This window comes from Littorina saxatilis, linkage group LG7 (genome assembly GCF_037325665.1).
Source record: "Littorina saxatilis isolate snail1 linkage group LG7, US_GU_Lsax_2.0, whole genome shotgun sequence".
NCBI classification, from domain to species: Eukaryota; Metazoa; Mollusca; class Gastropoda; order Littorinimorpha; family Littorinidae; genus Littorina; species Littorina saxatilis.
Window position 1 is genome coordinate 45,464,559 of NC_090251.1, and position 14,040 is coordinate 45,478,598.

The 14,040-nt window shown below is 37.6% G+C and overlaps 1 protein-coding gene and 1 long non-coding RNA gene across 2 annotated transcripts; one reads left to right on the forward strand and one right to left on the reverse strand.

Annotated features, from left to right (window-relative positions):
- Nucleotides 1–12: 12 nt before the first annotated feature.
- On the forward strand, nucleotides 13–6,862 carry LOC138971626 (uncharacterized). The gene is made up of 3 exons (XR_011457314.1): nucleotides 13–5,355; nucleotides 5,390–6,269; nucleotides 6,639–6,862. It is a non-coding gene; the product is annotated as an uncharacterized lncRNA (long non-coding RNA).
- Nucleotides 6,863–7,317: 455 nt separating this feature from the next.
- On the reverse strand, nucleotides 7,318–13,846 carry LOC138971622 (uncharacterized). Its single transcript, XM_070344399.1, has 6 exons — nucleotides 13,689–13,846; nucleotides 13,160–13,284; nucleotides 12,585–12,699; nucleotides 9,476–9,609; nucleotides 8,421–8,497; nucleotides 7,318–7,904 (listed from the first exon to the last, which is right to left on the reverse strand). The coding sequence occupies exons 1-6, from the start codon at nucleotides 13,752–13,754 to the stop codon at nucleotides 7,801–7,803; spliced, it is 621 nt and encodes a 206-aa protein (XP_070200500.1). The 5' UTR covers nucleotides 13,755–13,846; the 3' UTR covers nucleotides 7,318–7,800.
- Between the last annotated feature and the right edge of the window lie 194 nt (nucleotides 13,847–14,040).

The window sequence follows — 14,040 nt, forward strand, 5'->3', positions numbered from 1 at the left end:
GCAGGGGTGTGGTTGCCGGTAGATTTCAGTGTAAAGAAAAAAGGAGAGAGATAATGCATTTTCTGAAATGTTTTATGCTGTATCGTCATGCAACAGGACCTCAAAGAATGGGATTGTTATGTGTTAGTGTATGAACCTAATTGTTAAAGGTGAGAAATGCATTTAGTGCTACAAAGACAAAGACAGAAACATGTCTGAATATTCAGATATAAGATTATTTTTCTCTCTAATAGCTTTAATACCATTTTCATTGGCAGAATACCCCCACCTTTGTTGAATTTGTATCGATCCTTTGCTGTTGTTGTTTTGTTTTTCCTTTGCTTTAAACTACTGCATTTTTTCCTTTGCTTTAAACAACTGCAGTTTTACTTTGGGTGCTAATTACTTTTTCTCTGTCTTTGAGGTGTGGTTGATCCACAAGAATGTCTAGTCTTTCTCTGCAGATTTTTGGCTCACGTAAGTGTAGCCTATGCGATGCTAACTTTTGTCTGTCTGTGCGTGCGTGCGTATGTATGTATGTATGTCTGTGGTAGAAACTTTAACATTTGACTGAACACCAAAATACTAATTTTACCTGGTTATTATTTAAGCAACAGCTTCAAAGTATTGAAGCAATGATCAGCATTTCGTCGGCACGTATGTAGTTAAAGTGTGTATCCAAAGAAAACGGGTGGTGGGGGGTTTTGGGGGGATAAAAACAGGTGACTGGTTTGTGTCATGTGTGGTATGTAGACCAAGTCGGGGGTCAAGGTTAGGTCAGATCGCGTGAAGGATTGTGGTATAGATACAGTTATCACCGAGCTGCAGTTCGCCGATTCGGAGAAGACGATTTCACATTGTTTGGTTTCGTAGCTCCAGAAAAATAGATAAAGAAGATACCAAAGGAGATTTCCTACAGGTTAATCTGCACAGCGTGTTTCCAGTGTCTGCGCGAGGAAGCGCTGTCGAAAGCGCAGTGTCGATCTGGCCATCTCAGGCAGTCGTGTAAGTAAGTAGGCTACAGACAGACAGATGTAGATCAAGTGTCTCGCACTCTTGCACCGTGTCACCTATGCCGACTGTGTGTGTGTATGTGTGACGGAGTGATTGAGTTTGTGTTACTGTTTTTTGATTTCTTACGTGAGCCTTGAAGGCTTCGCCTCTTGTTGTTGTTGATTTTGTTAGTTCTTCAGTTTTAACATCTTTTATAATATGTTTACTGTTTAAAAGACTGAGAATGTATCCCACCAAGTTGGAGGGAGTTGGGTAACAGCTGACATGTACTCTCGGCACTGAGGAAAAAGTGCAAATAACGTTTCCTGAATGGCGTCTAATTTTCAACGAATCGTCAGTTAATTGCTAGTCATTACAATTATCTAAGTCTGTGTTGTGATTGAAGTTTCTTTTCCCTCACCTGAAAGTTGCCCTTTTCCTTTTATTGTTCATTACTTTGGTGCATTTTGGTTGCCTTTCATTCTGACAGAAAGCATGCTATCTTACATTGTATTCTTGTTTTCTATCTGTTGGTAGGATAAATATACGTTTTTTTGTTAATAACGCTAACGTTCTCAGTTTGGGTTGTGTTACACAAGACATACGTATAAGTGGACAATTGTATTGAATCAGATCTTCTGTTTTCACTCATATCAAGATTTTATTTTTGTGATTTCGCAAGTTGTTTTTAAAAAAATGTTGTTTTCAAACAACTTTTTATTTTGATTTGTTTGATTAAAGTGTACACTCTTGGGCTTGAACTTTCATTTTGTTTTGAAAACCTACAATTTGAACTGTGTTTTTCATACGCATATCACAGTTTTAGCGTTCTGTTACTAGTCATTCCAAGGGATGTTCATACTATTTTTATTGCATGCAAAAATCAGAATTCTGTACAGGTATGTGAAGATTTGATTTTTAACTTGAATTTTTCAATTCTTCATTTGCTAATTAAAGTACAGAAACAGATTTCTGAATATATAATGCATGGTTATCAGGGTGTGAATTTTAACAGAAATTCCAAGTTTTACAATCTAATCTATTTGTCTCTTCTTGTGTTAATCTACAGAATGTATTTCTGTTGTTGTTTCTGTGTTGTTTGATGAGAGATATATGTGTGGTGTTTCTTATTTTGTTTCAAGTAGCTATTATTACAGCTCTGTTTAAGATTGCAGATTTCGGTCTAGAAATGACAGGAATTGAAAAACAAGTTACTATCCTGAACATCAGAAGGATTAGGGTACAAGGAATTAATTCACAAATGTGTATCTGGGGAAATCATATGTTTACAATAAAAAAAAAAATCAACATAATTTGTGTAACCAAAAAAATAATAATTTAATTCTCATTTATTTTCTCAGCTTAGAAATCTTAGGGATACGGATCACTTGTGTAGTTGGCCAGTATATTTAAGGAAGAAATTACCTTTTGTGGTTGATATGCATTGATGATTATTCTGGCTGTGATGATTTTGATTGTTCTCACTATGATAATTGTAAAAGTACTGCTTCCGCTTTGATGATCATGAGTGCTAAACAGATTTTTGATCTCCAGATGTTAACACATATACTTTTCTTTGATGATGGTGATTGAATTGCAGAGCTGGATTTTGTTTTGTTTTGCTTGTGGTATTAATGATTTGAGTTTGTATACTATTTTGAATGGTTCTCTGAAGTCCACACAATTTTTGGTGTTACAATACAATACAATAATATTTTATTATCTCATTAGAGAAATTACAGTATATCATTGTATAATACTAAATAAGCATATATCTGGGTGTAAATATTGATTTTGTCTAAATTCATTACATTACACATAATAGCACATTTAAACATACAGTACTCCCTCTGTGCATGTGAACACACTCCCTGGAAGCACTTACAGCTTTATAACTAACAATAACAGTCTTTTTCATCTTCAGCTGAAAGTGTCCCTACTCTGGAGGTGGTCTGTCATGACAGGTTTATTTTAGTCCAGGTAGTTGACAAAAGGACTGCAGAAGGTGTCCTGTTATGGGAGGCGTCCTCTCATGAAAGGGGTTTCATATTGCCATCACCTGTGTACATTTATCACCTGAAACCTTTCAGTTTCTACGTCTGTTTTTGACACATTCCTTAGGTATATACCTTTCCAAAAATGTTAAGGACCAGTCAAGGAAAATGCATACAATCTTTTAATTGAAACTTGCCTGCTTTAGAATTCACAAAAAGACAATGAGTGTTGCTCCAGAGAAAATTTTTGGCATAAAGTTTGATTGCGCCATGATAAACACGTGGAAAGGTTCTGCTTTCAGGGGAAACTGGAGGGTGTTCAAAGTCCTATGAAATTGGTGCAAAACGTACCAATCCAGCAAAAACCTGTGATGCATGTGCCACAACCAAGTCCTTGTCATGAATAGTGCTTAAAGGTTTGTGTTTAAAAGCTTACGCTCTGACAAAATAATGCCCTGGAGCAAAAACGCCTCCATGACGAAGAGCGATTCATATTCTTAACTGATCCTTAATTTTTTTGGTTAAGGGTAGAACTCATGGTGGTGAGCTGCAATGGAAAATGCTTGTTAGATACTGTTTTCATTTATGAATTGTAGATGAGTCAATTTGTGATATACTTGTATGAAACGTATTTTTGTTGCATGAACATTCCGGGTGAAATTAAGCAATAAAATTAGTTAGCAGAAAAGGCATTTATCATGCAGTATCCATGTGTAACATGTGTGCAAGTTGTTAGGCCTACCAATGATTAAAGGCTTACTAACTCGCTCCCGTGTTTACGATGTGTAGTTTGCCCACAATCGATGTCAAATGCATCATAAGGCCATATAATGACGATATGTCGCAATGCGCGGACCATATACATGCATTACAGCTTGTTCTAGCCTCTGAAAAAGTGAGGATGTCAACAAAGACGCGGAGTTATTTCCCTTGCGTCAACGTTACCTCTGTTGGCAAATCTATAAATAGGACGATCTAGATCAAAATAAAAATTCAAATATCTCAACATTTAAGGGGTCCTAGACCACAATATCTTGCAGGGAACTTAATTTAGCATGTCTCCAGCTGTGGGTAAAGCAATTAGCGTGAATAGTCATCAGCTTTCTATGCCTTTAATATTGTTTCTTGAGACCTGTCCAGGCAATGCATTGAAAGCGCGAACTCCAACTAGTTTGTGAGTCTCAGTGTGTGTGTGTGTGTGTGTGTGTGTGTGAAACTGCGAGAGAGACAGTGCATCACTGAATAAACACAGTTATTTTGCGAAAGAGATGGTGTGAGAGATGGTGTGTGTTGGTGAAGATGATTACCAAGTTAAACGACTTGCAACACAAAAATGCATTGCATGAAAAGTGCACTTGAAACTGGCTCTTTTAATTGAAAACTAATTAGTCTTTAACAGAATTTTTACTTGCACATTGGATGAACACTTTTCAAAATTCCTTTGTTTGTGTTCCGATTCTCTTTGGTAGTTCAGAGGTAGATGAGTTTACATAGAGACAAGAATGATGGCAGGTGTGTGTGTGTGCACACTCACGTTTGTGTTGGCGAGTATCTTGAACGGCCGTGTATCCTCATGTTAAGCGGCTACCGTTTCTTATTAAATTCATGGAGCTTAGGACGCAATTAATATTATAATATTTAAATTTATAACAGGAGTAATAATATACGGTACCTCTACACATTGATGATATAGAGAATTTTTTTTGAAGTGCAAGAGGTGAAATGTTACATCTGCTTGGGATGAGGATTTGTGGAAATGTTCAGTTATTAATGAAGTTTCCGCTTTGTCCATAATGCAACAAATAACAGTTGTTATTGTTCATGTTTTGAAAAAAAAAAAAAAAAGTTACCGGTTCTTTTCATACTGGTTGTATATGGTAAAGGTGCATGTGCTATGAGTGAGTGAAGCACTGTAATTATGCACTGAATGTGTAAAATATTAGCCTTTGAATGTTGACCTCTTTATGCATACTGTACTGCCTCATGCTCAATTTTAATGACACATTTGTGAATGTTTTGGAGTGCTCTTCAATAGATTAAAAAAGGAAAACCGTGTGTAAATTCATCACATTTGTGGAGGGGCTATATAGGGTTTAATTAAACCCTTCAGTGCACAGAAGACTTGACCTGTTATGGACACACAAAAAAAGGAAAACACCCTTGCTGTTTTAGTTTACCTAAAGATGGAGCCACTTGTAAGTAATTCTAGCAATTATTTAATGCAAAGAAAGTAACCCGTTGTTCCGAAAAAAAACCACCCCACCAGTTCATTGCAATGCTACAGGCGGAAAGCAGAATCTGTTGATATGTTCGCTTAATGCTGCTGACAAGATGCTATCAAGACTATTGATATTAGTTTTAACTCTGTGTCATCCGTTGCGCAAATGAGGTAACAGTGATGTGTCATTCGTTGCGCAAATGAGGTAAGTAACAGTGATCACTTCTGCGTCTTTTTTGTGCAACATCCGTGAACAAATCTAGAGGCTGCAAAGACATGATGACAATTAATGTGCTTCTGACAGTAAAAGCTCTTGGAGATTAATCATTAATTTAATGGTGCGGTTGTTGATACCGAATGTACTTTTACATTATTTGTTGTCACTGATCAAACTTGCTGAATAATTTTTTTTTTAGGGGAGCGTAACCTAAAATGAGTCAGTCTTATTTTGAAGTCTGAGGTCTCTATTTATGGAAGTTTGGTCAATACTTTATTTTTATAACTTTTTTTTTTATAACAGATATTTTGAAAATATGTTGCATTAAAGACAAAGTTTTTACAAGTTGCTCTTTAAAACGGTGTCCTTCAGTCATTTTGGGGTTGGTTCTACTTTAAAGTAGAGTGTTTATCTGTAAGTCTTCGTTGCAGCCGAGGACACTTTCTATTATAATATGTACACAAATATCATTATTATTTATTTCAAGTGTTATTTTAGCTGTTGGTAAGCCGATATTGCACACACGTGAGAGAGGATATGCAACAACATTCCTAAGTTGATTTATAAATGGAGACTCGGTTTGCTAGTGGTAGGCGCTTGTTCTGCTAAATGTGTTGGATAAATCAAGTGACTGAAATATGTGTATTTTTATGGTATCTTCAGTACAAGATGTGTTTTGTTGATTCTTTTATCCAGATCAAGCTGTGAAAATAAGTTGAGGGTTGCTTGAATTTCTGTTTTCGTTTTATTCAGATAATACAGTGAGATCTCTTCAGCAATGCATATTCAGACTGTTGGCATTTGAATGATTAAGGATATCTGCGTTTTTTTAAGGTGCTTGGAACATTATTACATCTGCTTGCCAATGGTGCTTGGGACCCCCCGCGGGTTAGGGGGAAGAATTGACCCGATGCTCCCCAGCATGTCGTAAGGGGCGACTAACGGATTCTGTTTCTCCTTTTACCCTTGTTAAGTGTTTCTTGTATAGAATATAGTCAATTTTTGTAAAGATTTTAGTCAAGCAGTATGTAAGAAATGTTAAGTCCTTTGTACTGGAAACTTGCATTCTCCCAGTAAGGTCATATATTGTACTACGTTGCAAGCCCCTGGAGCAAATTTTTGATTAGTGCTTTTGTGAACAAGAAACAATTGACAAGTGGCTCTATTCCCTCTCCCCCCTTTCCCCGTCGCGATATAACCTTCGTGGTTGAAAACGACGTTAAATAAAGAAAGAAAGGTGCTTGTGAACATCCATTCTTTAAACAGATGTAGCTCCCGGTTTTAATATTTCCTCAGAATTGTTTCACGAATAACAAAATTTGATTCACAATATTGATACATGTAGAATATATACACGGTTTTTTTTGTGCTGGTATATGTGCAATCTTGAGTCTTGAATTAGCACCAAATGTATTCCTTTGCTCATGTGCACAAATAAAAGATCCAAGCAAACTAAAAGGTTATTTTTCTTTTGTTATTCTTATTGCCCAAAAGGCAATGGTGTATGTTCGCTTTTTAACAAAAAATGTCTTTCTCTTTTCTATCTTTGAAGGGCTTTTTCTTGCGGAATAAAAATGTAGAGGATAAAACATAATCTCTTTCAAGACGGCAAAGTATTGTTCAATTAAGTTGTCTGTGCAATATTTTGTGAATGAACTGATGCATCTGAAAACTATTTAATTTTAAGGTAACATTTCATGTTAATTGTTATTTAAGAACAAGAATACACTTGCTTCCACGAAGCATTGGCAATGGCTTTCTTAAGTGTGTCTTTTGCATTTGCTTGTGTTAGGTGTCATTCAGAATGTCACATTCAAACAAGTCTACTTTGATTGAAGATACAAACACTATATTAAAAACTACAGCATGATCAAAAAGAAAAGCAAACAGGGCTTTAAAATAATCAAAACCAACAATTCTGCAAGTACATTTCAGTTTAATATCAGCAAAAAGGTTACAGCAATTGTTAGGTACAAAAAGAATAATTGCTATCACACCAAAACGTAGTAATGTCCCCCATTGAATTCATGAAGGAGCTGGCTAAATTGCACACATACCAACATTTAACTTTGTGACTGCTCCCTGTGGAGGGTGAAAACATTTTTGATGAATGAATTTCACAGAATTGTACCCCTTCAGAAATTAATTCATCAACAATAACCACTCTGCACATAAAGCACGCAGGCCGTTGACTTGGTATAAGTCCAAGTGGAGGAATGATCTTCTCCCATGTAAAAGCCTGGCCAGATCTGAGATGGTAATAGTCGATTTATTTACATGGGGAGGACTGTGCCTTTAACAGTCGGTGAATGTAGAAAGGTTCACTCTGTGTACCATTCCTAAGCATTGAAGCGTGCTGCCTGATAGGACGACCACGCAATGCAGATCATGCTTTGTCTCTATTCATCATCATCACTGCTGTCATCATTCTGTGCTGCATTTCGTTTCATCCCAAATATCGTCTTCCGACTTGGGTCTTCATCTGCCGCCATCTCAATGGTTCCTGCACATGAGGAAAAAACAAACACCTCTGATTCAAGGTTAGCAAAGGTTATTCAAATAATGCTGTAATAAGTACCTGCAAGTACAAGAGTGATTCTCAGATGTTAAACTTGGCATAATTTAATATTTTTTGCCAATGTTGTCCCCATATTTAGTAAGTCTATATAGTTACCACCATGTAATCATCACCTCTCACATGAAGACCTAATTTTTCTTTACAAAATTAAAAAATCAACAAAAGCGGCAAAGCACGATCAGGAATCATGGATAAAATTATGAAGGGAAGTAACCTCTCATATATACTGTTATCATTAAATTAGAACAATTATTTCCATTTATTCTCTCAACATTCCTGGTGTTTTTCTATGAACCGAGGGACCAACATTTATCAGAACATTTATCCAAAAACTGATGCTCGACTACTACATGTTATGTGCAAGCAGAATATCTAGCATATGAATTAACTAGCAGAGACCAGTCTGAGAGACAGACATGCAGATTTCACACACACACAGACCTGATTTGGCAAGGCGCAGCTCCAAAACTTCTGTTCGGAAGTCGTCTGTGTTACCAATTTCTTCAAATCCAACAATCCTGCAAAGAAGGATGAGGAATTGTGAAAAATAATTATTCAACCCACAGCTCCTTCGTGTTCAAACTTCAATACATACAACAATTATTCCATTAATTAAAACAGTGATGATATTACAGAGAAATCCGTTGACATACAGATGTATCTAGGTCAAACATTGGCCACAATTTCAACCCAAACCATATTTGAACACCAGACCAAAAACCACATTTACCTCCGAATCTACTTCCTGACTGGATGGCAAAGAAATTATACATACAAAATTACAAGGGAATGTATTTGGTACCCCCCTCCCCTCCATACACAAACACGAAAGACACTAAAACACACAAACAGACATGTTATATATATATCTATATACACTCACAGACTTGCACCCACATACAGGCTTATACACATTGCATATATGTCATGCCCAATGTGCAGAATTGCTGAAATAACCGAATCAGCAAAATGTTTTCCCATTTTACGTCATCAAAACGCTCCCTATTTTGCGAAATCAGCAGCGTTTTGCCAAAAATGCGTGAATCTTCTTAAACTCGCCCATTTTGTGAAAACGGCAGCAAAATCGGGGTCTACAAGTTATAAAATGCCTTGGGTATCACCACAACAAAACAGGTAGATGCTAGAATGAATAAGTATCGCAATAATCAATAAGGTTGTGACAATATGTAGCAAGAAGTGATTTTTTTTCATGTATTTTTTGAGTAATGCAGGACACAGACTAACACAGACCATAGCAGAGAGCTAAAGCAATGCCTACACATTGTTTTGGTAAATGTTAGGATGGGCTGCCAATTATGTGAAATGGGCAAGGTGTAGAAGCCTTTATGCGGTTTGAACAAAACGCTGCAAAAATCTTGCTGATACATGTTAAAAAAAAAAAAGCTCCACAAAAAGAGAATACATTTTTTTTAAATCTTGCTGATTCCGTGAATTGGGCATGACATACACACATATATATATATATGTGAACTTACTTGTCCACAACTATGCCTTTCTTGAAACAGAATATTGCAGGCAACATCTGAATTTTTAGTTTGGTGACAAGAAACTTTGCTGTCTCAACACTGATTTTTGCGAACTTGGTTTCAAAGTACTTCCTTGACAGCGTCTGAAAAAAGAAAGACCATACATAAATGTTATATATTAATTTATAAAGCGGCTGGAGTGAATAGAGAAAGTTTGTACTTATAATTTAAAAGTTCATAAACTAAAGCACAAATAAACATACTTCATCTGGATTTTTTCCTGTAAATTCTCTTATATTTTATATTAAATGAATCAATATTCCTGTAAACTGAAGTACTTAAATGACCACTAAATCAAAAAGAAAGTAAAAAAGGATCACATATATGGACTAGACGAATACCCGGCTTTGCCGGGGTGAATCGCGAGACAGAGACAGACAGCGTGGCGGTTCACCACAATCACCTTTGAAGGCGAAGTCCTGTCAAACGGGATTGAGAATTTTAGAGCTTAGGCCAAAAAAAAAAAATTGTCTGTTTCTGGTCACCCGACCGACCCTAAATTTCGGCGCCGACCCTAAACTTTTTTTTTCCAAACTCAAAATTTTTTTTTTTTTTTTTTTTGGTGGTAAAGGACAGGGTCAGAAAATGAACAACAAAAACGTGTGAAAACGAAAGTCCGCTGACGATTTGTAAATGTGTTGAGTGTCTTGTCTCTATGTATAGTGAATCCAGTCTCTTTGCGTGATTTTTAAAGTTAGTTTTATTGGTCTACATTTGGGGTAAATAAAAATTTAAAAAAAAATAAAAATAAAAAAATCCCTACCTACCGACTCTATTTTTTTTAGCCATGTTACCAGAAACAGACAATTTTTTTTTGTGGCCTTATTTCTAAGCCCTATATTATCTGTTATGGCTTCTCAAATGCCAGAACATACAGACAGACAAAAGCCGCCAGACCCCATCACAAACAGAACTCTACAATCCACAGGTGTTGCCTCCACACACACACACACACACACACACACACACACAAGCAGTATATATCTATCTATATATATAAATATATAGAGATAGATGACAGTGGATTTTTCGATAAATAGATTCGACCTTTGCACTTTTACAGTGAGGACAACTTACGGGTACATATGTTCTGCGCGAACTTAGAATCCGGTTTCATTCTAGAATGGACCGGGTCCAGGTTGGAATTCTAACCCTGCGCAAGTACAGGGGTGCCATTCTAGAATGAAACCCTTGTTGCTGGTCCATTCTAGAATCGGCCGTGCGCAAGGTTGGAATTTGGGTCCAAGTTGGAATAGTCATTTCAGTTAGACTATCACACAGCCAAAGCCACAAATGTGGATTTTCTGTTTGTTTTTGTTTTTTGTGTGTTTGGTTGGGTTTTTTTCTTCGGTTTTTTTACACTTTACTCAAAGACATCGTGAATTGGGATTGTGATGTTCTGAAAGTGATTACGATTTTGAGAGACACTCAGCACTGATCGCTACGAACGGAAATTTCCGGACTGACAGTGTTTTGCCGATCTCGCTTGTAACTTTTAATCGTATTCATATACATGAAGTTGGTCTTCTGAATTGTGAAGATATAATGTCAACTTTTTTTAAAACCTGTGACAACAGCTCTATAACTCACTCTGTCCTCGATCTGTTGGTCTGTCTGTCGGTTAGTCGGTCTGACCGTCTGTCTGTCTGTCTGTCAAAAAAATTGTCAAAAAACCGGACATTTCCGAGAGGGAGAAAGCGCTGACATTGCAAGCGGCCGCAACCGGCTCTCATCACAAAAACAACTGCCCTGCAAACAATACCGCCCTGGTAGTCCCCCTTGCTATGGTCTGCCTTTGTTTATTGCGTACTCAGGAGTGTCAACTTTCTTGACATGACAAAGGATTTTTTCAGGGGTAGACAAATCAGCCCCATTTTATCAAAGGGAAGGTGCAGGTGGAGATAATTCAAGGGAAGACAACTCTGTCTTACCTACAAACATTACGGCCCCCTTTATTCAAGGGTTTCATTCTAGAATGGCACCCCTGTACTTGCGCAGGGTTAGAATTCCAACCTGGACCCGGTCCATTCTAGAATGAAACCGGATTCTAAGTTCGCGCAGAACACATGCAAGGAAAGACCGCAACTTCTAAGGCGAACAACTCTGCAGAGTATGCTGTGAAGGGCGACGGTAGTCTCCCTGTCACACTCGACCCCCTTTAAATGAAGTTTGTCCCCAAAGTTCCGAACCATGGACCCGCCAAGCTTAGGTCCCTCCCAGGTGGAATGGGAACAGCACGAAAATGATTCAGTGGCCTGAACATTTCATGTCGAGTCCCATCGCTGTCGACGACGCCAAATGTAACCAAGTGCCGAAACACCACAATCACCTTTGAAGGCGAAGTCCACTCAAACGGGATTGAGAATAACTGTTATGGCTTCTCGAAGGAAGGCCTGAACATACAGACACACCAAAGCCGCCAGACCACATCACAAACAGAACTCTACAATCCACAGGTGTTGCCCACACACACACACAAACACACACAGAAGCCGTATATATATGTATATCTATATCTATAAATATATAGAGATAGATGACAGTGTATTTTTCGCGTGGCTATAAATTGATTCGACCTTTTCACTTTTACAGTAAGGACAACTTACGGGTGCAATAAAAGCGTTCTGGACAGTGCAGTGACATTCTAAAAATAGTAATGTAGTAACGGGAATATGGATTGACGCCACAGGAAGGAAGGGAGATAAACGCTGAAAACACTGGAGAAGATAAGGAAGAGTTACTGGGAATGGATCCAGAGAAAAACCAAAATCGGTTCAGCGCTGTGCGCTGAGAGCACGTGTTGAAATATCTCATCGACAGGTTGTGTCCGGGGTGTAGCTGAATATGGCCACCAAATTTGAAACAGATCCATTGAGAACCTTGGGCGTGCATCGCGGACACACACACACACACACACAAGTCGTATATATATATATATATAGATGCTTCAACAGAACATAACAGGTAAAAAGACAATAAACAAAACAGTAAAATTGGTCACCATTACTGAGGGATTTCAGGAAAGTAAATATATATTGTGTACCAATAAGTAAATTACCTCGAGATGTGAATCAACAATGGCACAGCGCCTGAAGTCAGGATGAAAAAAATGGACAATGCAGAGCCGTTCACTGGTGGTTGTGTCCAGGAAAGCCTTCTCCTCCTCAAGTAACCTGGAAACATAAAACCTTAAAATAAAATCTTGTTAGCGCTTGAAAGACCAGTCTTCTGTATTGATTTTTGTAGTTTTAGTTACTGTGAATTCCCACTCTTGGGCCATACAGTATTCTGTAAAGTTACTGCTTAGCAACCAGTACAAATAAAGATTTTCCTTATTCCTCCATTGCACCTCATCTAGCTGTATTATCCGTACCTCCTAAAAAGGGCTAAAATCATCAAAGAATTAGAACAAAACATGGTAAAAAGGTCTGTCATAAAATATACACCCGGAATTTTTTTTAAACCTTCTTATGGGGATGTGACTTTTATGCTTACTGTGATTTCTTGTTGATTTTCAGATTTCTCACAACAGATATGCTCTTCAGTTCATGTGTATGTTTCTTTGTTAGTGTGTGCACATTTGTTTGTGTTTGGATCAATGTTAAAGGAGCTTCTGGGAGTCAAATGACATACGTGTATTCTCCATGTTGCTTATCCTTCATAGAGTTGAACTGATAAGACTTTTTTTTCAGTGCCTCCAGACGGGATTCACGGATGTAGGATGGAATGTCTTCTTTTTCCAGCTCCTCCCATAATTGCTGTACATCATTATCAAGAAACAAACTTGTCAGATTATCAAAAACAACAACAACAAAAGAAAAAACAAACCCCCACCCCCCAAAAAACAAACAACCCACACACGTACCAAACGACCACTCTGGTATTCATCTGTTGTGAAAACAACCTACATCCCTACGGGCGTGTCTGTGAGAGTCTAAATAAAAGATGAAAAAAATTACCTGGACGCAATCAAGAACGCACATGCCCAGGCAAACTCAAGACATGTATGAATGCTCGACATGACTCATGTCGTGGAAATGCATATATAGTTTACCCATCTATTGTTCAGAAATTACATACTTTTATGACACAAAAGCACATTATCACGAAAGAAAATGATACAATAAACTCAAGAAAGACACATGGAATCAGGATTAAATACCTCCTCCGCCAAGGATTGATCATCAATGATCGCTTGCGCTTGTTCTGCTGTCGCGGAGGCCGCCATTTCTAAACAAATGCGCCGCAGAAAACGGTACTACTTGTCTCCGAAAACCTCCGAAAACCCCGAAAACCTCAAAAAAAAAACCAAAACCCCCGAAAACGTCATCAGAAATAAGAAAATCCGTCCTTAGATCGTGTTTTGTTACATAATTGTTTGCAATCATGACTTATATTGCAACTTTCACCTTTCATGGCATTATTTTCGTGTTTGTGCGAGGATTTACGAAGGAGCGGAAGCACTAATCACATGACGTCATCAATACTTGTGCTTTCGAGTAACAAGAGTTACC